The 26,871-nt window shown below is 43.6% G+C and overlaps 1 protein-coding gene across 4 annotated transcripts in view; it reads right to left on the reverse strand.

The window, feature by feature from the left end:
* Positions 1–26,871, reverse strand: part of LOC120532289 (ADAMTS-like protein 1) — a 447,743-nt gene that overhangs the window by 9,892 nt on the left and 410,980 nt on the right. For all 4 annotated transcript variants that reach the window (XM_039758167.1, XM_039758166.1, XM_039758168.1 and 1 more), the window contains 3 exons: positions 21,278–21,458; positions 13,681–13,888; positions 4,675–4,784 (listed from right to left, as the gene is read on the reverse strand). In XM_039758167.1, the coding sequence (XP_039614101.1) occupies positions 4,675–4,784; positions 13,681–13,888; positions 21,278–21,458 (499 nt within the window). The remainder of the gene's footprint in view (positions 1–4,674; positions 4,785–13,680; positions 13,889–21,277; positions 21,459–26,871) is intronic.

Consider the following 26,871-nt stretch of genomic DNA (forward strand, 5'->3'; position numbering starts at 1 on the left):
GCACCCCCTAGCGGTACCTGCAGGACCCAACAGGGCTGCCCCAACTCAAATTCCCAGGGAGCCCTGTGGGAAACCGAGGCACTACACCAACCCAGGGGCGTGGCCATCTAGCGTCCAGGGGGAGGTATTGCACTGTCCAGGGCTGCTCACCTTCAATACAGTATGCAGGGGCGTCCCGGCTGGGCATGGACGCCAGCCGCCTGCCACAATGTCTTTAATGGAGGACAGAGAGGTCCGAGTGATCTTTTCTGCTCTATGCTCTACCTGTTTCAGTAGGAGACGTTGCAGTTCCCAAACCAGACAGCGATGCAGTTGGTCAGAATTCTCTCAATGGCGCCCCAGTAGGAGAGATTTGGCGAGCTTTTTGTTCAAGTCTCGAGACACTGCTGCCCCCTTATGGTCCAATGGTCCATGGCGGTAGAGAATTTACCGACTAAAGTGAAATCAGCTGCCAGGTGCACACCAAGGAGTTTACTGCTCTTGACCAGTTGCACCAGTTTGTAACATGGAAATGGAAAAAAAAAAGGCGTGAAGCCGATTAAAGACTTTAGGCGGAGTGTTTCATTACGAGGACAGCTAGCCAACCAAACGTGTGTAACGTCACATGTCCTGGAGCTTCAACATAAACATCAACCCGTCTGAAGGGCTGAGGAGAGGAACGACAGAAAAGATATGACAGATAGGGTGGCGTCAGAGCAACTGAGGTAACGCGTCAGAAAGAAAGAGAGGACCCGTTTCATACTGACGTCGAAAAACGCAAACTTGTGCATTGCGCTGACCCCCAGGACAGCGTCCATCCTTGACATTGCTGATTTTCAGTAAGCTTTTCTAAGATTATGTTAAGACTTCTGCAGTCTGTTTTATTTTCTTATTATACTTTCTTCTACTGGTCTTATTATACAGGGTGGGCCATTTATATGGATACACCTCAATAAAATGGGAATGGTTGGTGATATTAACTTCCTGTTTGTGGCACATTAGTATATGTGAGGGGAAACTTTTCAAGATGGGTGGTGACCATGGTGGCCATTTTGAAGTCGGCCATTTTGGATCCAACTTTTGTTTTTTCAATAGGAAGAGGGTCATGTGACACATCAAACTTATTGGGAATTTCACAAGAAAAACAATGGTGTGCTTGGTTTTAACGTAACTTTATTCTTTCATGAGTTATTTACAAGTTTCTGACCACTTATAAAATGTGTTCAATGTGCTGCCCATTGTGTTGGATTGTCTTCTCCCACTCATCACACACTGATAGCAACACAGAGGAGAAATGCTAGCACAGGCTTCCAGTATCCGTAGTTTCAGGTGCTGCACATCTCGTATCTTCACAGCATAGACAATTGCCTTCAGATGACCCCAAAGATAAAAGTCTAAGGGGGTCAGATCGGGAGACCTTGGGGGCCATTCAACTGGCCCACGACAACCAATCCACTTTCCAGGAAACTGTTCATCTAGGAATGCTCGGACCTGACACCCATAATGTGGTGGTGCACCATCTTGCTGGAAAAACTCAGGGAACGTGCCAGCTTCAGTGCATAAAGAGGGAAACACATCATCATGTAGCAATTTCGCATATCCAGTGGCCTTGAGGTTTCCATTGATGAAGAATGGCCCCACTATCTTTGTACCCCATATACCACACCATACCATCAATTTTTTGTTCCAACAGTCTTGGAGGGATCTATCCAATGTGGGTTAGTGTCAGACCAATAGCGGTGGTTTTGTTTGTTAACTTCACCATTCACATAAAAGTTTGCCTCATCACTGAACAAAATCTTCTGCGTAAACTGAGGGTCCTGTTCCAATTTTTGTTTTGCCCATTCTGCAAATTCAGTGCGCCGATCTGGGTCATCCTCGTTGAGATGCTGCAGTAGCTGGAGTTTGTAAGGGTGCCATTTGTGAGTAGCTAATATCCGCCGAAGGGATGTTCGACTAATGCCACTCTCCAGTGACATGCGGCGAGTGCTACGCTGTGGGCTCTTGCTGAATGAAGCTAGGACAGCCACTGATGTTTCTTCATTAGTGACAGTTTTCATGCGTCCACATTTTGGCAAATCCAACACTGAACCAGTTTCACGAAACTTAGCAAGCAGTTTGCTAACTGTAGCATGGGAGATGGGTGGTCTCGTAGGGTGTCTTGCATTGAAATCTGCTGCAATGACCCGGTTACTGCGTTCACCAGACATCAACACAATTTCTATCCGCTCCTCACGTGTTAACCTCTGCGACATGTCAATGGCTGTAAACAAAGAGAAACTTGTAAATAACTCATGAAAGAATAAAGTTACGTTAAAACCAAGCACACCATTGTTTTTCTTGTGAAATTCCCAATAAGTTTGATGTGTCACATGACCCTCTTCCTATTGAAAAAACAAAAGTTGGATCCAAAATGGCCGACTTCAAAATGGCCACCACCCATCTTGAAAAGTTTCCCCCTCACATATACTAATGTGCCACAAACAGGAAGTTAATATCACCAACCATTCCCATTTTATTAAGGTGTATCCATATAAATGGCCCACCCTGTACTTTTTAGTAAATGCCACATTGCTTTCACATTTCTATACTTTGCCTTTGTATTTTGAGCGACTGAAGTAAATATGAGGGCATCTGGCAGGGGAAGATGGCTGCTTTCTTGCCCACAGGGTCATCATGGCTGAGAGGTAGCAGATCAACAGAAGAACAAGAGTGACAGAAGTAAGACCCCGTTGGATGGTAAGTGACACATAAACAACAGGGTGTTGAGCCTTCATGTGTCTCGGGGACACCCGTATGTCTATTAGTGCTGGTGACAGCGAGTCCCTATATGGAGCACTGAGAAGTGGCAGGCTTGAGGCATCACTCGTCACAATGTTGGATATTACAGAGTGACTGGCAGTAGGGCATCAGTCCATTATTGTGTGACTAAGGTTTGTATGTGGAATCCTGCAGAATGACTGGCAGTAGAGCGGCACTGTGTGCACAATTATTAGGCAAGTGAGTATTTTGAACATATCATTATTTTTAATGCGTATATTCCAACTCCAAGCTGTATTAACTTGAATGCTTATTGGATTTAAGCACGTCAGGTGATGTGTATTTGTGTAATGAGGGAGGGTGTGGCCTAAGGAGATCAACACCCTATATCAAGGTGTGCAGAATTATTAGGCAGCTAGTTTTCCTCAGGCAAAATGGGCCAAAAAAAGAGATTTAACCGACTCTGAAAAGTCAAAAATTGTAAAAAGTCTTTCAGAGGGATGCAGCACTTTTGGAATTGCTAAGATATTGGTGTGTGATCACAGAACCATCAAACATTTTGTTGCAAATAGTCAACAGGGTCGCAAGAAACGTGTTGAGAACAAAAGACGCAAATTAGCTGCCAAAGATTTGAGAAGAATCAAACGTGAAGCTACCAGGAACCCATTATCCTCCAGTACTTTCATATTCCAGAGCTGCAACCTACCTGGAGTGCCCAGAAGTACAAGGTGTTCAGTGCTCAAAGACATGGCCAAGGTAAGGAGGGCTGAAACCCAACCACCACTGAACAAGAAACATAAGTTGAAACGTCAAAACTGGGCCAAGAAATATCTGAAGACAGATTTTTTTCAAAGGTTTTATGGACCGATGAGATGAGAGTGACTCTTGATGGACCAGATGGATGGACCTGTGGATCAGTAATGGGCACAGAGCTCCACTCCAACGTGGAGGTGGGGTACTGGTATGAGCTGGTATTTTTAAAGATGAGCTAGTTGGACCTTTTGCATTGAAGATGAACTCAAAATCAACTCCCAAACCTACTGCCAGTTTTTCGAAGACACTTTCTTCAAACAGTGATACAGGAAGAAGACCATGATTTTTATGCAGGCCAATGCTCCATCACTTGCATCGAAGTTCTCCACTGCATGGCCAGCCAGTAAAGGCCTTAAAGATGAAGGAATAATGACATGGCCCCTTCCTCATCTGACCTAAACCCTATCGAGAACTTGTGGGCACTTCTTAAACGCTAGATTTACGGGGGAGAAAAACAATCCACCTCTCTGAAGAGTGTCTGGGAGGCTGTAGTCACTGCTCCACAAAAAGCTGATCGTCAACAGATCAAGAAACTGACAGACTCCATGAATGGAAAGGCTTATGACTGTTATTGGAAAGAAGGGTGGCTATATTGGTCATTGATTGACTGATTGATTTTTTTTGAAATGTCAGAGATGTTTATTTGTAAATTTTTAGGTGTTTGTTTATTATTCTCACTATAACAGATAAAAAGAAACAAGTGAGATGGGAACATGTTCATTTTTCCTTTAGTTGCATAATAAATCTGCACACTAATAGTTGCCTAATAATTGTGCGCACATATGTATTCCCCTGATGATGTTCACACTCACATTTCCGTTGTGAAACATTCAGGTTTCAGGTTTATTAACATTTTGGATTGACTGATAGCACTGTGTTTGTTCCATATTAAAATTAATCCTCAAAAATACAACTTGCCTAATAATTGTGCACACAGTGTACTTGTGTGACCAGGATCTGTGTGTGTGTTAATCGTAAAAGTGTGGGAGCAGACAAACTAGTTACAGACCTGGTACATCTCACAAATGCCAAAGTGTGGCGTCAGGCCACACTTACACACTGAGCACTTCTTACACCCCAAACCAGAAAAGGGAAGTGTACGAAAATTCTGGATGCCATTACCTGGGCAGGCCACTGCAGTGACTGGCTGGTACCGGGATGCCAGTCTTCATCTGGCAGAAGAGCTGTCGGTGTTGTGTCGACTGTCTCAGCCCAACGCACTCTCCATTGCACTGTGAAGAAAAAAAAAAGAAGGAAAGTTAGTGACAGCAATTGTCACACATGACAGTCTGATCACAGCTGCCATGCCCGTACGCGGGTTGGATAATGGATGGATGGATGAAGATGTGTGCATATAAATGTCAAAGGAAGTGTTAAAATATCGATTACAAAATTATAGAAAAACAAACCCAAGACAAAAAATTGAAAATAATATATGTTAAAAAAAAGACTTTTTAATTAGAAATCACGCTTATATTAAGTTAAAAAGTGTACTAAAAAGTAACAAATTAGTCTCTCATACATCACTTTTCATCAATCAATAAAATATTAGCAAAAGTGGCCACGCTTTTGTTTTACAAGTGATGTGTGAGAGACTTATTTTTTACTTTTTAGTGCACTTTTTAACGTAATATAAGTGTGGTTTTTAAAAACTATTTTTTTTTACATATATATTATTACATGCTTTCTCTCTATTATAAAAAAAAAAAAATCTTGGGGAGGGAGACTAGGGAGATGAGGCGTGATTGTCTCGGAAGACAATTTGAAGTCCTGCGAGAGAAACTTTAACTTGCTCCCAGCTCTTTAAACGACGACAAGCGACAAGCAAAACACGCAGCTCGCCAGCAGCAGGAAGCCAGCAGATGATCCGACGGCTTCTCCTTAGCGTGCGTTCAGCCCCCCATGTAATAACGCGAGCAGCAGAGACACAAAGTGGCAAAAGGACAGCTGCCGTACAGGCTTTAAAATAATTGACGTGCAGCGCGACAAACAGAACACGCAGCAGGAAGCCAGCAGATGATCCGACGGCTTCTCCTTAGCGTGCATTCAGCCTCCCCCCCCTTCACAACAGGCTTTAAAATGATTGATGCGCAGCTCGCCTGCAGCAGATCCGACAGCAAGATCTTAAGTGTGCGTTCAGCCGCCGCCCCCTTCACAACACAAACGGCGTTATACGTCCTGCGAGAAAGAGATGTAACCACGCCCGGGGCCGGAAATAAAGGACAAGTATTGTTTTTAACTAAAGTTTTCAAGTAAAAGTGAAAAACAACGTATATGAAACAATTCCCATGAAAATAACAATCTCTTTAAATTGTATCTCCGGTAAACCAAACACAGGGGTGGGCGAGTGAAGCGAGCAGGGGGCGGAGCCCCCTAGTTTTTCAAGAAACAAATGTCACGTTAAGGAGGTTAATCCATCCTACATGGTGTAGCTCTGAGGTGTCGCGTTCAATTCCTGACCCCGTCACTGTGTAGCGGTGCTACTGGGGATAGAAGCTTCAGCTCCCAGCAGTCCCTGCAGTGGCTCTGATTGGTCATCTGCTGAGGGTGCAGGGGCTGTTGGATACAAGGAGGCCGGCACGGCATTTAAAAGGGGGCCAGTGATACCAGTGATACAGGATCGCCTCTTGTTTTGGGCTCTGGTCTGTCTGGTGTCTTTCTGCACATGAAGACTGTCTGAGGATTTGTTGTCATCTTCAACAACAACAACATTTATTTATATAGCTTGTGAAGAAAGGAGCGCTCCTGATTCCATTCGTCCGTCTTCATCTTATCAGGAAATACCAGTAGGACTGATCTTTACATTCCCATTCGACGTGCTGATCTCTGGACTATCGCCCTCCATCATTGCATTTCATCCGTTGCCATTTTCCATGGACTTTATAGTGTGTGGTTTTTGTTTGTGTTTATTGTACATACGTACGTAAGGGGACTGGGGTGGGATCATTTAGCGTGTAGTTATACTGTGTTTAATACATTCTGTAATTGTTTTATTACCGGTTGCTTTTTTGTCTCTTGTGAGTGTGTGCGGGTCGGGCCAAGGCTGGGAGCGTCCCTGGAATCTCCACCAAAAAAATAAATACATCAACGTCTCTTTGACGGTGTGAATCTTAGCGGCACCGGACCGCTACAAACTGCCTGTCTAGAACTTCCGTGTTTTCCCCGTGTGTGAGTGGAGCTTTCTAACGGGGGTCTGCCGTTTGAACCCGCACTCTCGAGACGTGCGACTGGTGGTCTGTGAGCAGTTTTAGGCTGTGGTGGCCTGGGGTCTCGTATCCGGGGTTATGACAGAGTCCAGCTCCCTGTGGCACTTCAATAAAAGAACGAAACACAGAAAGTGGTTTGATGAATAGTTCAGGGATGGGCATCAGCAGTGACATCACCCAGTGATGGCGATGACCTTCGCTCTTCCTGCACTCTTTTACTCTCCAGCCACCTCAGGATGTGGCGCACAAACATAACTCAATGCTGCCGATTAAAGCACTTTGTGCGTCTTCTGAAAGCTGCACTCTTTCCTCTTCCTTTTTATGGATTTTTTAAACATGTCTCCTATGACACTGCCAAACATTTTGATATTTTTAGAATGGTGGTTGCTATCAGTGAGAATAGAATTCTGACCCGCTGTGTTTTAATATACCACAAAAAAACCCAAAAAACATTCTTTTCTCATCCCTTCTGGATCGAATTTTAATGAACAGAGTGAATACTTGACCAGAACTTCTATTCAGTTCATTTTTCCTATAGTGCAGAGCATCATATATACAGTGCATCTGGAAAATATTCCCACATTTTATGTTACAGCCTTATTCCAAAATGGATTCAATTCATTTTTTTCCTCAGAATTCTACACACAACACCCCATAATGACAATGTGAAAAAAGTTTACTTGAGGTTTTTGCAAATTTATTGAAATAAAAAAAATGAGAAATCACAAGTACATAAGTATTCACAGCCTTACGCCCTGTGTTGGCTGTGATTGGCTCCAGCAGACCCCCATGACCCTGTATTTAGGATGTAGCAGGTTGGATAATGGATGGATGGATAAGTATTCACAGCCTTTGCCATGAAGCTCCAAACTCATCTCAGGTGCATCCTCTTTCCCCTGATCATTCTTGAGATGTTTCATTGGAGTCCACCTGTGGTCAATTCAGTTGATGTGACATGATTTGGAAAGGCACACTCCTGTCTATAGAAGGTCCCACCGTTGACAGTTCATGTCAGAGCACAAACCAAGCATGAAGTCAAAGGAATTGTCTGTAGACCTCCGAGACAGGATTGTCTTGAGCCACAAATCTGGGGAAGGTTACAGAAAAATTTCTGCTGCTTTGAAGGTCCCAATGAGCACAGTGGCCTCCATCATCCGTAAGTGGAAGAAGTTCGAAACCATCAGGACTCTTCCTAGAGCTGGCCGGCCATCTAAACTGAGCGATCGGTGGAGAACAGCCTTAGTCAGGGAGGTGACCAAGAACCCGATGGTCACTCTGTCACAGCTATAGAGGTCCTCTGTGGAGAGGGGAGAACCATCCAGATGGACAACCATCAACCATCTCTGCAGCAATCCACCAATCAGGCCTGTATGGTAGAGGGGCCAGACGGAAGCCACTCCTTAGTAAAAGGCACATGGCAGCCAGCCTGGAGTTTATAAAAGGCACCTGAAGGACCCTCAGACCATGAGAAACAAAATGCTCTGGTCTGATGAGACAAAGATTGAACTCTTTGGTGTGAATGCCAGGCATCACGTTTGGAGGAAACCAGGCACCGATCATCACCAGGCCAATACCATCTCTACAGTGAAGCATGGTGGTGGCAGCATCATGCTGTGGGGATGGAACTGGGAGACTAGTCAGGATAAAGGGAAAGATGACTGCAGCAATGTACAGAGACATCCTGGATGAAAACCTGCTCCAGAGCGCTCTTGACTTCACACTGGGGCGACGGTTCATCTTTCAGCAGGACAACGACCCTAAGCACACAGCCAAGATATCAAAGGAGTGGCTTCAGGACAACTCTGTGAATGTCCTTGAGTGGCCCAGACTTGAATCCAATTGAACATCTCTGGAGAGATCTTAAAATGGCTGTGCACCAACGCTTCCAATCCAACCTGATGGAGCTTGAGAGGTGCTGCAAAGAGGAATGGGCAAAACTGGCCAAGGATAGGTGTGCCAAGCTTGTGGCATCATCTTCAAAAAGACTTGAGGCTGGAATTGCTGCCAAAGGTGCATCGACAGAGTATTGAGCAAAGGCTGTGAATACTTATGTACTTGTGATTTCTCAGTTTTTTTATTTTTAATAAATTTGCAAAAACCTCAAGTAAACTTTTTTCACATTGTCATTATGGGGTGTTGTGTGTAGAATTCTGAGGAAAAAAATTAATTTAATCCATTTTGGAATAAGGCTGGAACATAAGAAAATGTGGAGAAAGTGATGAAGCGCTGGGAATACTTTCCAGATGCACTGTACATTTACAAATATGACACAGTTAAAAGAAAATATAATAATGCTGTAATTTGTACACTTGTGTAATTGGATGACTAGCGCCCTCTCCAGGTGTTATTCCTGATGACCACTAAACACGTGACCCTGCTCTGGAAGAGCAGCTTAAGAAAATGGATGGATAGAGGGATGTGCACAACCGGTCAACAGTGTTAGAACACCTCTGTTTTTCTTCGGATTTAATCAGTTTAAATGCAATCAATGGCTTAAAATGGTGAAAAGGGTAAGCAGTTAACTGCCGGAGGTTTAAATTTGAGGTTTAGGGTTAGCAAAAACTGAAGGGAAAAAAGGACATTTCAGAATATGACAAATGGGCCTTCTTCAGGAAACAACTAACAGGTTACGACCTACAGATGTTCTGCAGCTATTGAAGGAAATGAAGCCTTTCAAGTTGAAGCAAACAATTTGTACAGGTGTCCCAACTTGTGTCGATTACTTAAAAACTCTCTCTGTGTGTCGGAACAGACTGTGTTACTACACCCTCTGAAGTACTACTTAGGCAACAAGTAAGGGAAATCCTACAGATTTATTGGGTTTTCTTGGTGGTGATAGTCAGGTAGTCCTGCCCACAAAGCACATGGGACACGACGCAGGTGGCTTAAAGATATGTGAAAAACCAAAAGACAATGCACATAATCAACAAAGGAGACATTAACATAAACGGCACAAAAACGAACATGAAAGGAGACTTTGAACCCCAGCCAGGACCTGACAATTATTAGGATCAAGGATCTTTTCCTGTCTTCGGCTTTGTTTTTTTGATTAGTGTTAAGGTGATGATGATAGATAGGACAGACTCCTGGTAACAATCTTTTGCTTGTATTTTTTTTTTTTACATTTCCTCTCCAGGGGCCGCATGCATAACGCCGTGTGTAGAATTCACACTAAAACATGGCATATGGACAAAAGCAGAAATGTGCGTATGCACAAAGAAATCCAGAAGCATAAATCTGTGTGTACGGCAACTTCCATGTTCGTTCGCTCCATAAACCCCAGTCAGTGTGAAAAGTAACGCACATGCACGCGCCTGCTGCCACTCCCCAACTCCTCCCAGAATTACGCCTCTTTGAATATGCAAATCAATATAAATCACCCTTAAGCTCAGCCTTCTGTGAAAAGACAATGGCAAAAGTATGGGGGGAAAATAGAAGAATTTCAGCGAATATCAAGTGGAGGCAAAGAAAAATGTACTATTAGTTTAAAGAGTGAGATAAACAACAAAAGGAAGCTGATCGAGTGACATAGTGTGTCAGAGAAACTCGAAAGTTCAAGTTCACAAAGTCGCACAGTGCCCGAAATAAAAAAAGAAGTATTCAGATATCAAAGTCGCCGTGAAAAGGTGAGTCGTAACCCACCGTCTGAGTGTCATATGAAAGCTTATTAGGGTACAGAGGAAAAAAAAAAGGCACATAGTTGGGGAAAAAGCACGAAATGTCAACTTTAATCTCGAAATTTCCACTTTAATCATGTGGTTTATTTTGTCATTAAAGTAGAACATCATACACTTCATCTTTAAATAATTTAATTTACCAGTTTCTCAAATCCCATCGTAACTATAGTAGCACGTTAAATGCTTTGTTTTGTATGTGATCTTCTATGTGCTCTGTGTGTGTGAATCACTGCGTGCTTCCGTTCTTTCTCTTCCTCCGACAGGACACAGAATCCATTACATTCGTGATATCACAGCTCTCTGAATAATTCAAATACTGAGATGTATACGTGATATCATTTTCATGATAATAGGAGTTAAACTACGTTATTAAACATGGGAACACGATGGCACAGTGATTGTTCATGTCTCACACAAGATGCTGCTGCTGCGCCATGAGCGACCTTTGATAAAATAATTTATTGCAGCAGTACTGTCTCTCTCAAACGTACAAACCCTAACCCTAACCTAATTCCTGTCCTTCCTTTTCTTTCTCCAAGTAACCAATCGCCACACAATCATCTCAGTAATAAATGTCAAGCAATCTGTAAGCTTAGAGTGCCGATTCTTCAAAACTTTTAAGAAATATTGAAATATCTTTGTAGTACGTGTTTAATTATTCTATCCACCTATCCATCCAGTGTCGCGCCAGCCCTGCAAGAATACGGCGCAAGGCAGGAACAATCCGTGAACGGAGCGCCAGATCATCGCTATTGCTGTCCACCGTGTCCTCACATGTTTAATTATTAACAATATAGATTATTTAAATGATGTTAACATTTTATCTGTATAATGTAATAAACATTTTGCTGTATTTCACCTTAAATATCGCCATCATATGTAAATACGCGCTTTATAAAGGTGCTCAGGTGGTGCGATATTATAACTGTATCGCAAGTTTACAGTGAGGTGATTGTACTTATAAGTATTAACAGTTCTACAAGGAGCACTTGATGGACTGATTGAGTGCGTTTAGAGTTCTTGGGATGAAACTGTTTGTGAACTGCGAGGTCCGTACAGGAAAGGCTTTGAAGCATTTGCCGTATAGCAGCAGTTCAAATAGACAGCGTGGCTGAGGCAGGGTGTGCTTGATGCTGTATCCCGATTATTCTCTTTCCAATCAGCTGCTCTAGAGCTGTGAATCACATTCAGATATAATGATATAAATACTCCGAGTGGTGCAGTGAGAGGAATATGGAAAAAGATGATCCGCTGTGGCAAACCCTAATGGGAGCAGCTGAAAGAAGAGCTAGAAGAAGGTGCAGTGAGAGTAACAACGCTAAAGCAGCTATGGTATTTAGAATAGTTTGGCCATTCTGTGGACCATTATATTGTTACTGGTTTATTACAATCAGATGCCTTAAACTAATAAACAATATGCGGTTAAGTTCAGTGTATTTATAAAGCCATGTCAGGGATGTGGATCTAAAAAAGAAAGGGAAACCACACAGGATCAGTAGCACTGCTTTGACGCTGGGTGCTGTCAGTCTGCAAAGCCAAGGGCAGAACTTGCATATGCCAAGGACTGAGCTGGCGTGAAAATGTGTGTGGCTTTACGTCAAGTTTAGTTTTTATACATCGCGATGTGAGCGTGGAAACGGGAGTACGCAACATCTTTATGCATACGCACCGTTTTTACATGAGGCCCCTGGTCACATCCATTATTCAAAGTTTGCCTCACTTTTTTCGGCAAACATAAAAACCCCATTTATAAATTTACCAGCACAGCATTTCACACTGTTGGACCAGCAAAACTTCAGAATTTGGGACTCGTCACCGTCCTACTGTATGTACTGTAACCTGGTTTGGGAATTCCTCACCAACTGGCCCTCAGCATCATGTCCTCCAAGGTGGCCCTCAATATGGGACAGCGTGTTGGGCACCCTGCTGTGACTACGTGCAGACACGGTTTCCTGTCCATCAGTAGATCTGCTGGTGACACCGACAATGACGAGATGGCCTACGGAGGAGAAGCAAAGTTGGGCCAAGACAACAACGTGGACATCAGGGTGTATAGAGACTTCAGAACTTGCTCTACACTGTCATCTACACTGGAGGGCTATCGGTTGATAGAGTGGGCAACTTTAAACTTCTCGCAGCGACCATCTCTAATACTCTTTCAGGGCGGATGTTGACTTTTGCCCGAAGGAGGGAGTTGATGGAGGTAAAGGACTGTAAACAGTTGACAAAATCTGCAGTTATGTGTTAGTTGGACTCCTGTTTGCTAGAAGGACAGTCAGTTTCATTGATTTGCCCGAGATTTCCCTGCACTCACGTGAGTAGCGAGAAGCAAACGACGGCAAAAATGGCATCCACATCTGGTGAGAGATCGAAGCGAATGAGCAAAGAAAACGACTCCGTGGACAACGTTTTGCAGATCATCGCTGAACTGGACTCTGATTTTGATACAAGTGATAGAAAACAAATGTGAGGTGCCAGCAGCAGCTGACTGTGCTGCCAAACAGGTTCTGGCTACAGTGTGGCGGTGCTACATGAATGTGTTTTGTGGCGAGTCACGTCTTTTGTAGCGTTGTCCCGTTTATGTAGTCTGTTGTGTGTCTGTTTAAATGTTTGCCCCTTGGAAACAAAGTGGAAAGGAGAACGCTGTAGGACCGCCACTTGCAACGACAAGAGGTACAAACCGGATTGCGATTGCTGCTGCCAACCCCCTGCCACGCCATGCAGCACCAACCGTTTTATGTGGATTTCTGTGCGAAACCATTCCTTTGTGTGTTATTCAGAAAACTGCGTTTATTGGAAAAAAAATATTCCACACTCGAAGAGTTAAGTGGGTACAACATATTCCATTCTTTTGTCAAAAAGGCACCCCCACGTCCTCAGACGCCATTTCTCATGATCTCCCCTAGATGACAGTAGTGGGGTCCATCCCCAATGGCCTGATCACGTCCTGCTGTGGGCACCTGCTTGGCTCACTGCAGAGAGTGGTGAAGGTGGCACAGAATATGATTGGCACCCAGCTGTCTTTTCTTCAGGACAAACATAACACCCTGCTGCCTTAAAGAGACAAGCGAGGTAAGTAAAGACGTCGGCCATCTCGCTCAGCTCCTTTTCTCAGTCCTCTTTCCCACTGACCAGTAGCTTCTGAGACGGTTTTTACACACAGATTGTAAGGTTGCTGAACATCCAACGATCAGAACAGATATTAAAAGATATAAAAACAAATCTTTCGGTCATTGTATGCTTACCTGGCCCCAAGCAGACGTGGTCCATTCTGCACAAGACATCCTGTTACAAGGCTGTAGGTCGGTGGGCCGCTTCCCAAGAGATGTACAGTTTTCAGCAGGAAGGGTCACGGACAACCTGTCTGCTGTCTCTTGGTGGCAAGTGACCCTCCGACTCTGCACCCCACCTCCACAGGTCCGAGAGCATGGTGACCAAGGCGTTAGGAGCCACCTGAAGAAGAAGAAGAAGAAGAAGAACCTAAGAAGCAGTTTGGGGTTTGCCACTCTAAGTCAGGATTTTTCATATACATACGTAGAAAATACGTTGAAAAATGAGCTTTTTCACAATGATGTGAAAAAGTAAGTACACCCCATGAAATGCTTTCTCATTTTTAATATATGTGAGACAAACAAAGATTTGATCTTCATTGAAACATCATCCATAGATAAAGGTGATGTAATATAACAAACATCAGGCCGCATTTACATGTTCTACTCCATTGTCTAATTTAAATAAACATAAATTCAATTTTTACATGTGGCAAAAGTAAGTGCACCCCTTTAGTTACATAATTGGCGCACGGACAGTATCACAGTGATGCTTCGTACTTTGAACGATTCTAACTTCAAACGTTCCAGAGGTCAGACGCTAAATTTGAGAGAAATTCAATCCGGAGTTTGAACGAGGCTTCTACGATCAGACTGCGCACGAAGTGAAAAAATACAGCAAGCGAGTAAATGCTGTCTGTGGTGCACCAGAGTCATCCTCTCACTGTGAAAAGCATCTCTTGTGTTACTCTTGTGTGTTTTCAGTGCTTTATTTTTGGTGTGTTATTTGTACATTAGATAGATAGATACAGTGGTGTGAAAAACTATTTGCCCCCTTCCTGATTTCTTATTCTTTTGCATGTTTGTCACACAAAATGTTTCTGATCATCAAACACATTTAACCATTAGTCAAATATAACACAAGTAAACACAAAATGCAGTTTTTAAATGATGGTTTTTATTATTTAGGGAGAAAAAAAAATCCAAACCTACATGGCCCTGTGTGAAAAAGTAATTGCCCCCTGAACCTAATAACTGGTTGGGCCACCCTTAGCAGCAATAACTGCAATCAAGCGTTTGCGATAACTTGCAATGAGTCTCTTACAGCGCTCTGGAGGAATTTTGGCCCACTCAACTTTGCAGAATAGTTGTAATTCAGCTTTATTTGAGGGTTTTCTAGCATGAACCGCCTTTTTAAGGTCATGCAGGTCATAGCATCTCAATTGGATTCAGGTCAGGACTTTGACTAGGCCACTCCAAAGTCTTCATTTTGTTTTTCTTCAGCCATTCAGAGGTGGATTTGCTGGTGTGTTTTGGGTCATTGTCCTGTTGCAGCACCCAAGATCGCTTCAGCTTGAGTTGACGAACAGATGGCCGGACATTCTCCTTCAGGATTTTTTGGTAGACAGTAGAATTCATGGTTCCATCTATCACAGCAAGCCTTCCAGGTCCTGAAGCAGCAAAACAACCCCAGACCATCACACTACCACCACCATATTTTACTGTTGGTATGATGTTCTTTTTCTGAAATGCTGTGTTCCTTTTACGCCAGATGTAACGGGACATTTGCCTTCCAAAAAGTTCAACTTTTGTCTCATCAGTCCACAAGGTATTTTCCCAAAAGTCTTGGCAATCATTGAGATGTTTCTTAGCAAAACTGAGACGAGCCCTAATGTTCTTTTGCTTAACAGTGGTTTGCGTCTTGGAAATCTGCCATGCAGGCCGTTTTTGCCCAGTCTCTTTCTTATGGTGGAGTCGTGAACACTGACCTTAATTGAGGCAAGTGAGGCCTGCAGTTCTTTAGACGTTGTCCTGGGGTCTTTTGTGACCTCTCGGATGAGTCGTCTCTGCGCTCTTGGGGTAATTTTGGTCAGCCGGCCACTCCTGGGAAGGTTCACCACTGTTCCATGTTTTTGCCATTTGTGGATAATGGCTCTCACTGTGGTTCGCTGGAGTCCCAAAGCTTTAGAAATGGCTTTATAACCTTTACCAGACTGATAGATCTCAATGACTTCTGTTCTCATTTGTTCCTGAATTTCTTTGGATCTTGGCATGATGTCTAGCTTTTGAGGTGCTTTTGGTCTACTTCTCTGTGTCAGGCAGCTCCTATTGAAGTGACTTCTTGATTGAAACAGGTGTGGCAGTAATCAGGAAATTGAGCTCAGGTGTGATACACCACAGTTAGGTGATTTTTGAACAAGGGGGCAATTACTTTTTCACACAGGGCCATATAGGTTTGGATTTTTTTCTCCCTAAATAATAAAAAAACATCATTTAGAAACTGCATTTTGTGTTTGACTAATGGTTAAATGTGTTTGATGATCAGAAACATTTTGTGTGACAAACATGCAAAAGAATAAGAAAGCAGGAAGGGGGCAAATAGTTTTGCACACCACTGTAGATAGATAGATAGATAGATAGATACTGTGAATGGCACTATATAATAGATAGATAGATAGATGTGAAAGGCACTATATAATAGATAGATAGATAGATGTGAAAGGCACTATATAACATATATATGAAAGGGGCTTTATGATAGATAGATAGATATGAAAGGCACTATATAACATATATATGAAAGGGGCTTTATGATAGATAGATAGATAGATACTTTATTAATCCCAAGGGGAAATTCCCATAATCCAGCAGCAGCATACTGATAATAACAATATTAAATTAAAGAGTGATAACAATGCATGTAAAAACAGACAATAACTTTGAATAATGTTAGCATTTAGAACAATCGAGACGAGAACAGGCCATTCAGCCTAACCAAGCTCGCCAGTCCTGTCCACTTATTTCCTCCAAGAAAACATCAAGTCGATAGTCCCTAAAGTCTTACTGTCCACCACACTACCTGGTCGCTTATTCCAAGTGTCTATCGTTCTCTGTGTAAAGAAAAACTTTCTAATATTTGTGTGAAATTTCCCCTTCACAAGTTTCCATCTGTGTCCCCGTAATCTTGATGAACTCATTTTAAAGTCAGCGTCTCGACCCACTGGACTCTTTCCCTTCATCATTTTAAACACTTCAGTCAGGTCTCCTCCTCATCTTCTTTTGCTTAAATATTTCTCTCTATTATAAAAGGAAATCTTGAGACGAGACTTTTTGCCAAGAGATTTTTTCAAGTCCCGCCCTCCTGTCCACCATTTCCGGTTCACGGCCCACGCCCGCAGTCCTCTCACCTCTCGTTGGTGTGAATGCTTTTGTCAGACACAGTTCCTGCCCTCTCAGCTCTTATAAATTTTTATGTTTTCCTCATTTAAAGTCATTTATGAAAAGTCCTCAGTTTCATTCTTTAAAGAAACTTTTGTGGACAGTATTTTTAGACACACAATCTATTTGTTTCCTTCAATGTAGTCCTTTCCTGGACAATAATTTTATACATTCTAGATGAAATGTCAATGACTAAGCAAAAAAGAAAGAGCAGCGCATCGAAAAAAGATCCAAAAGTGTTGGAGAGAAAAGAATTCAAAAAACAACAATAATAATCTAAGCGTAAATTTGGAAAACAAGGAAAGTTATAATCAGCCCAGACCAAGTGGAATTGAAAACCTAACAGGTCCAAGCAGGGGCGGAAATAAAGGACAAAGAGTAGAAGACAAAGTATAACGTCGTTCAGAAACGTTAGCGTGATACACATGCAGAGCAGGTTAGAGATTATACATCCATTATCCAACCCGCTATATCCTAACTACAGGGTCACGGGGGTCTGCTGGAGCCAAAACCAGCCAACACAGGGCGCAAGGCAGGAAACAAACCCCGGGCAGGGCACCAGCCCACCGCAGGGCACACACACACCCTAAGCACACAGTAGGGACAATTTAGAATCGCCAATGCACCTCACCTGCATGTCTTTGGACTGTGGGAGGAAACCCCGCAGACACGGGGAGAACATGCAAACGCCACATAGGGAGGACCCGGGAAGTGAACCCGGGTCCCCTTACTGTGAGGCAGCAGCACTACCACTATGCCACCATGCCATGCATTATATAAATGTAAAGAATTATTATTATAATTACTATCCATCCATCCATCCATTATCCAACCTGCTATATCCTAACTACAGGGTGAAGTCAGTCAGTAATGGCCCAACATCACGATACGCCCTCAACGTCAGTCACGATGAACCCATCGCATTACACTGTGATTGACATTAAGGCCCCGTTGCGCTACGGTTAAGATTAGAGTTGTCGGAGGATTATTGGACTCAAAGGGCGTTTTGTGACTGACGTTGTGGGCATTACGGACACCTCCTGACAGGGACACACATCAAATGCTACAGGTCACATGACCTGGAGAGGCCCGACCTTCTTAAAACAGACAGCCACACAGAGTTTTGTTTTCTGTCCGTCCCATCCGGCTAATGAGACGCGGGGGTCCTGTTAGAGACGGCGCAGATGGATCCCAGGAGTTGTGGAGAGTCCAAAGCGACTGAGCTGGCAATTAGCACCGATCTCAACGAAAAGGCAGTGGACGGTGACTCAGGGACACGCGGGGGGAACCTGTCCTGAAGCCACTCTAGCGTTGTCTTGGCTGTACCCTTCAGGCAGTCCCACCGCCAGAAAATCTTGGGCCCCTGACAATTATGGCTGAGCACCTTGGGCCCCCCTGGCTCCACACTACGATAATTTTGCCTCCCCAAGCTGATCGAGTGACATGCCTGTGCTCAGAGGCGGCCTTAAGGGTGTGCGGGGCCGGTTATGTCAAACGCTGTTGCCGGTGTGAGTGGACTGTATAAACTTGTGTGTGAATTTAATAAAAATTATGTTAACATCCATCCATCCTTTCATTATCCAACCCACTATATCCTAACTACAGGGTCAGGGGGGTCTGCTGGAGCCAATCCCAGCCAACACAGGGCGCAAGGCAGGAAACAAACATTAATATGTGCCCTTAAACCCGGAAGTGTGGCATAGGCAGAGCGACGACAGAAGTGACGTACTTCCGGGGTGAAGAAAAGGATTGTACCTGACGCGGAAGTGATAAAGAATCACATGGACTGGGTATTGGGAACACTTCCGGGTCAGGGAATATAAAAGGACTGTGGGAGCTCCCAGACAGCAAGCTGAACTGGGTGGTAGGAGGGCAACGCGTCTGGGAGTGGAGGATTGTGTTTATTAGTGATTATTGAATTGTGTTATATGAGTATAGTGGAGGAGAGGGTGCTTTGTGCACTGTGGCATTTAAATAAAGTCAACTAATGGACTTTTTCCTGGTGTCTGGAGTCTTGGACAGGGGTTCAAGGAAGCGATAGCGCCCCCTATCTGTCACAAGATATAACCCTTATCTATTAATAATGGCATCCAAGAAGAGTGTGGAGGCAATGAAGCCTGAGAGGAAGGTTGTAATATCGACGATTGAGGTGAAAAACGAACTTACCTGCAAAGCACGTTTATGGAAGGTGACCCCCAACCAAACAGTAAACCAGCCACATGGGACATGCACACTCCTCGCTAAGGTACAGCAAATGCAGTTTTCATTTCCTTATACAGTACTTTATTTTTTCATGTTTTAATTTATTATTTAGGGCATTTAATTGTGTTATTTTCACCTTAAATTATGTGGAAGCATGGAGGTGTTTAGGAGAGACGGCAGTGGAGTTTTTAACCAGATTGTTTAATGGGATCTTGGAAAGTGAGAGGATGGCTGAGGAGTGTAGAAGAAGTGGACTGGTGGGCCGAAATTTAAAAATAAGGGGGGATGTGCAGGACTGCAGTAACTACAGGGGGATAAAATTGATGAGCCACAGCATGAAGTTATGGGAAAGAGCAGTTAAGAAGTGAGGTGATGATCAGTGAGCAGCAGGATGGTTTCATGCCAAGAAAGAGCACCACAGATGTGATGTTTGCTCTGATGATGTTGATGGAGAAGTAGAGAGAAGAACAGAAGGAGTTGCATTGCATCTTTGTGGACCTGAAGAAAGCAAATGATAGGGTGACTGAGAGGAGTTGTGGTATTGTATAAGGAAGTCGGCAGTGGCAGAGAAGTACGTAAGAGTGACCATAGTGAGGTCTGCGGTAGGAGTGATGGAGGTGGGATTACATCAGGGATTGGCTCTGAGTCCTTTCTTATTGTCAATGGTGATGGACAGGCTGACAGACGAGATTAGACAGGAGTCCTCGTGGACTGTGATGTTTGCTGATGACATTGCGATCTTTAGTGAGAGGAGGGAGCAGGTGGAGGAGACCCTGGAGAGGTGGAGATATGAGAGGAGAGGAGAGGAATGAAGGTCAGTAGGACCACCAAGACAGAATACATGTGTGTGAATGAGAGGGAGGTCAGTGGAGTGGTGAGGATGAGGGAGTGGAGTTGGTGAAGGTGGAGGAGTTTAAACACTTGGGATCAACAGTACAGAGTAATGGGGAGTGTGGAAGAGAAGTGAAGAAGAGAGTGCAGGCAGGGTGGAGTGTGTGGAGAAGAGTGTCAGGAGTGATTTGTGACAGACAAGTATCAGCAAGAGTGACAGGGAAGGTCTACAGGACGGCAGTGAGACCAGCTGTGTTATATGGGCTGGAGATGGTGGCACAGGAGAAAGAGCTGGAGGTGACAGAGTTAAAGATGTTAAGATTTGCATTGAGTGTGACGAGGATGGACAGGATTAGAAATGAGGACATTAGAGGGTCAGCTCAGGTGGGACGGTTGGGAGACAAAGTCAGAGAGGCGAGATGGCGTTGGTTTGGACATGTATGGAGGAGAGATGAGGGGTATAATGAGAGAAGGGTGCTAAGGATAGAGCTGACAGGTAAGAGGAGAAGAGGAAGGCCTAAGAGAAGGTTTATGGATGTGGTGAGTGGGGACATGGAGGTGATGGTGTGGCAGAGCAAGATGACGAGGACAGGAGGATATGGATGAAGATGATCCGCTGTGGCAACCCCTAACGGGAGTAGCCGAAAGAAGAAGAGGAAGCTGTTTAAGTTTATCAAAATGGGAACTGTTTCAGATCTGGGAACGGATTAATTCACTTTCCATTATTTCTAATGGGGAAAATTGATTCAGACTTCAAGCAATTCAGAGGTCAAATGGCCTCCTGAAATGAATTAAGTTTGAAATACGAGGCCCCACCGTACTGTACTTCGACGACTTTGTTCCCCCCTCTGTGTCCACAGCATGTGCGCCCTTTTAGTGACATAACTGGCTCGTCTTTGTTCACATAACGGGGACTTTATGGAGCCTGCACCCTTTACCTTTCATATACAGCACAGGTAATGGATTTACCAGCTCACCATTTCAAATTATTTAGTGCGGGTACCTCATGCCACCCTTTTCGGCTGCCCATGTCGCCCATAGCCTACCTAATTCAACAACCATTAAATTTCAATCAACTAAGCATCTGACCGAAGACGCCCAAAAACTGCAGCACGTGAGAATTTTCTCAACCGTTTGCTGCTAACACGCTTAGGTGTGAATTGTGTGATTGAAAACGAGGCCAAGTCACTTTAACAACAGATCAGGAGTGTTCTGGTCTGGCACAAAAATGCTAGAAAAATGCTTAGGCGCGAATAGGCCAGTTTATAAATATGCAATGGTAGAGATCTTCACACTGAAAAAAGACAACTGTTAAGAGTACCTGGGAGGACAGTCCCTCACGTTGCAGGCAAGTGGCTCCACAGATGGTCGGGGCTCATGGCGGCACATCACTCTGTCGACTTCGGTGCCATTAAAGAGGCATCTGAGCCTGGCAGACCGAATGCCTTTATTGCCACAGGTGGCGGAGCATGGCGGGGTGTCATCAACTGACCACTGGTGACCTAAACAAAGGCAGAACATCACAGTGTTTAGAGACATTGGCTTGTTTCTCCAAAGAGACGTCATCTATTCATCTACTAGCAGATGTGAGTCTCGCATTGTCAGGCTTCTCAGTGGAGACTTCGGCATGGCGAGCCTTTTCAGATTCTTGTTTTTGTCAAATAAAATCATAATGGATACGCTAAGCACAGATATAATCAAATTAGGCACTGGGTTAAAAATAATAATTAAAAGAAAATAGCCAGAGACAAGAGGCGCTATATAAATATAATGTGTTATCAATATTATTTTTATTTTTCATGCATGTGTGTCTGGGGACCACCTTACTGGCCCTGGTGAGGTAAGCAGTTCCACATTGGGAAGAGAGGGGGCGCTGATGCTAACTGACCATTGAAGGAATATGCGTAACTCCACCCCACTCACACAGGCAGACTCCGCCCCCTGTGGTGCCAACCCTATAAAAAGCGGGCCACCAGGAAGCCAAGACTGAAGAAGAGGAGCCAAATGAGCCAAAGAAGAAACTGGGCGAATGACAGCCCATTTATGTTTGCCACTGCACAGCTGTATATTTCAGTTGAGATTAAACGGCGTGACCCAGCTGGCACCCCAGCTTAAAATTTGCCTGCCTGCCAGTTTGTTCCCAGCCATATTACAATTCCTCCATAAGTACAAATCTTAAAAACTTTGGTACATTTTAGTTTTATTTTATCCAAATCATACTACAGGTTCGGTGACAACTGGCAGTGGGAGAGTTTAGTGACAGCCAAACTGGTCTGCCTGCTACTAAACGAGATGCCCACATTTAGCACACCCTGACTAGAGCTGCTGATTAACTGTGCAGACTGCATCTCTACTGTTGGTCAGTAGCACTAAAACATAAGTGACATGATCCTTAGAATTTGTCAGTAACCCTCACCTATTCTGTTTCCTTTCTCAGCACTCAAATGTGGCACTTGGTGGCACTGCCCACCTGCCAAGTTCTTTTGCCTGCCTAAATGGTAAATGGCCTGTATTTGATATAGCGCCTACTAGAGTTCAAGAACCCCCCTAGGCGCTTCACAACACAACAGTCATTCACACACACATTCACATGCTGGTTATGATAAGCTACTTTGTAGCCACAGCTGCCCTGGGGCACACTGACAGAGGCGAGGCTGCCGAACACTGGCGCCACCAATCCTTCCGACCACCACCAGCAGGCAAGGTAGGTTAAGTGTCTTGCCCAAGGACACAACAGCTGCATTCTCATGCCGGGAGCCAGGATCGAACCTGCGACCCTCCGATTGCTGGACAAGTAAGGTAAAGTCCTCTCTGATGGAGGATAGCAGAAATCGTGGGGTAGAGGGGTCCTTTCATTGGCTGGCCAAGTACTGACTCAGCTGTGGAATGGCCAATAGGGGGAGGCAGCTTGATGGCCGTGGTCTCCAGGACTCTGAACAAATCCAAATCATATTATGGGATATCATCGACTGTGTAATTCTGCTCCGTACTTGTACATTTTTTATTTTTATACTGTACTGAGGATGACTTGTGATCTGTTCTGTGTATTGTATTGCCGACCCTTCTTTTTGACACGCATTGCACACCCAACCTACCTGGAAAGGGGTCTCTCTTTGAACTGCCTTTCCGGAGGTTTCTTCCATTAATATTCCCTACAGGGGTTTTCTTGTCTTCTTAGAGAGTCAAGACTGGGGGGCTGTCAAAAGGTAGGTAGGTAGCCCACTGCGGCACTCCTTGGGTGATTTTGGGCTACACAAAAATACATTGTATTGTATTGTCTAAACTGCAGGGTGGCACAGTGGTTAAGCGTTGTCTCCTCACAGCTCTCTGCACTTTGGTTCAAATCTTACTGTCTGTGGAGCTTCCAGATCGATTTTCTGGGTTCTTTTGGTATCTTTTGTGTACCAGAGACTCTAAATTGTCCCAGTATGGGTTTGAGAGAACTGACCATGCTGGGCAGTGGTCCCACATTGCTCGGGGGGCAGCCCCTGTAATGCCAGCAGGGTTCTGAGATCTGATCCTGGAAAACCCCAGTGGCTGCAGGTTTTTAGATGTCTGGCAGATTCATCAAAGCTCACGGCGTTGCAAGGTTTGTATTAAATGCCCATTAGCACGTGGGGGGTGACAAATGAAGCTTTAAATGTCACTAAAACACCAGCAGCGGTGCGACTACGTCAAAAGGTTTTTGCGCTGATCCTGTATGCATTGAAGGGAAAAAAAATTTACAGTTTGGCAAATATGGGAGATTTGTTTTCGAGCCAAAATGAAATGCAATCCAACGTGCAAACTACATTGAGGTACGACACATATGCAAATGGGACATCTGAGTCTGGCACGGCTTAATTGTGACATCGTTAAAAACATATCGAGCAAATGATCAACTATTGTTCAGTACGACACACCATCACAACACAATTGTTGTGTCAGCTTAAGATGCAACACAAAAGCGTATTATATATACAGGGGGTCATCGGGTTATGGCTGGTCCGTTCCTACAACGTTGACATAACCCAAATTTTGGTGTAAGTCGAAGCACACCCTAGCCTAAGTCACTTACCTACCCTAACACATTTGCAAAATCATAATCTTGAATATAAATACACAACTAAGCCACAAAAAAGGACATAAATGTATTGTACTGTAGTAACACAAAAAAAATGAGTGTAAAAAAATTCCTTACCTTTATTTCTTTTGATCTCTTGACAATGTCTAATTTCATTTCCATCGTGATGGCTTTCCATTTCTTCGAAGCACTGCCATCTGAAGACTCTGACTTTCGTTTAGGAGCCATGATAAGGGCCAAAAAATACGGCAAACAAAGCAACACAAACGGAGCACTTCCTCTGCGTGCAAACCAAACGAGTTTGCCAACTCCCTCACTCATATGCTGCGTTACTCTGTATTCTTCCGCTGTGCGCAACCGAAGTAGTCCACCAACGTAGTCTGTAAGTACGACGCTAATGACGTAAGCCGAAACACTCACGTCTGAATTTTATTTAAGTTTTAATGGGAGTGAGCGTTGTAAAACTCGAAACATCATATGTCGAGACGTTGTAACCCGAGGACCCCCTGTATGTATGTGTCACGTACTCTGCATTATTTGACAGTAAACTATGTAATATTAATATATATACTGTATATACTGTATGTATGTGTATATATATGTGTGTATATATATACAGTATATGTGTATATGTGTGTATATATGTATATATATATATATATATATATATATATATGTGTGTATATAAATATACTGTATATGTTTATATATATATATATCTATATGTATGCCGTAATCCCTCCTCGATCGCGGGGGTTGCATTCCAGAACCCCCCGCGATAGATGAAAATCCGCGAAGTAGAAACCATATATGGTATGTTTGGTTAGTTTTATATATTTTAAGCTCTTAGAAACTCTCCCACACTGTTTATAAATATTCTCCGCAATATTTATACAGTAAACCCTCGTTTATAGCGGTTGATCTGCTCCAGACGGATAAATGAATTTCCAAGAAGTAGGATTCTTTATTTATAAATCGAATATTTTCGCAGTTAGAGCATAGAAAACCTGTTTACGACCTTCTAAATAAGTTTTTTAACATTATTAGAGCCCTCTAGACATGAAATAACACCCTTTAGTCAAAAGTTTAAACTGTGCTCCATGACAAGACAGAGATGGCAGTCCTTTCTCACAATGAAAAGAATGCAAACATATTTTCTCTTCAAAAGAGCGCCGTCAGGAGCAGAGAATGTCAGATAGAGAGAGAGAGAGAAAAGCAAACAATCAAAAAATCAATACGTGCTGTTGGGCTTTTAAGTATGCGCACCGCGATAAAGCTGCCGCAAAGAAGGGAGCAACGTGAAGGTAGTCTTTCAGCATTTTTTAGAGTAGCGTCCGTATCTTCTAAGCAAACAGCCCCTGTGCAAACAGCCCCTTCGTCAGGCGCAGAGAACGTCAGAGAGAAGGAGAGAGACAGAGAAAAGCAAACAATCAAGCACCGCTCGGGAAGCACATCGTATATCATTGAGGAGTTTTATTTAATACGTAATACATGCTCTGATTGGGTAGCTTCTCAGCCATCCGCCAATAGCGTCCCTTGTATGAAATCAACTGGGCAAACAAACTGACGAATGTACTTTAAATTAAAAGACCCATTGTCCGCAGAAATCCGCGAACCAGCGAAAAATCTGTGATATATATTTAGATATACTTACATTTAAAATCTGCGATGGAGTGAAGCCGCGAAAGTTGAAGCGCGATATAGAGAGGGATCACTGTATATATATATATATAAATATATACTGTAATGAGGGATCACTGTATATATATATATATATATACAGTAATCCCTCGCTATATCGCGCTTCGACTTTCGCAGGCTTCACTCTATCGCAGATAGATCTCCTGAGCCCGTGTGGGCAACCAATTCGTCATACCTGGAAGTGCAGCCGGAAATCAGGGATCAAGCACATGGAGCACTAATGGGTGAACTATAAAGGGAGCCAGCGACCACCACTTAGTGACAAGAGTCGGTGGGAAGGAAGACGAAGCTTGGTGAGGAGTGGTGGAGTGAGAAGAAGAGGAGAAAAAAGTGTTTATTGTGTGCTTGGGACTGTGTTGGGCTAGTGAGACACGGGGAAGACGTGTCTCACAGCTGAAGAAAAATAAAAATGTATTTAATTTTACACGTGCCTCCTGTGTCTAATCTGTGTCAGGTCGGGCGCTATATTGCGTCTTTCTTACACTGGCATAGTCGGCAGGATTCTGGTTTGTCCATTTGGATCGGGACCTGTTTAAAAAATTTTGCGTAAGGACCCGGCACAGCAGCACAAGGCACGGACCAGCACAGCTGCGCAGAAGCGCACTCCTGAGACAGACCATGGAAGATCGCAACACTCCTGAGCATACACTGCACCAGCCATGGGGAAAAAGAAATCCAGGAACGCTCCCAGAGCAGCGGGATTTTACACATGCCTCCTGTGTCTAATCTGTGTCGGGTCGGGCGCTATATAGCATCTTTCTTACAATATATATATATATATATATATATATATATATATATATATATATATATATATATAAGTGGTTAAGGCTTTGGACTTCAAGCCCTGAGGTTGTGGATTCAAATCCTGCTACTAACACTGTGTGACCCTGAGCAAGTCATGTGACCTGCCAGTGCTTCAACTGGAAAAGCAAAAGAAATGGAACCAAAGGTATCATACACGTTGTGAGTCACGTTACATAAATGTCCTGTAAATATATTGTTATACGTGGCACCTGAGGATCCACTTCTAGGCTCAACAACACCATTTATTTCTATAACATGTTTTCATACAAATGATGGAGCTCAAAGTGCTTTACAGGATGAAGAAAGAGAAAAAAAGACAAAGTAAATAAAATAAAATTAGGGAA

The sequence above is a fragment of the Polypterus senegalus genome, chromosome 7 (assembly GCF_016835505.1).
Source record: "Polypterus senegalus isolate Bchr_013 chromosome 7, ASM1683550v1, whole genome shotgun sequence".
NCBI lineage: Eukaryota > Metazoa > Chordata > Cladistia > Polypteriformes > Polypteridae > Polypterus > Polypterus senegalus.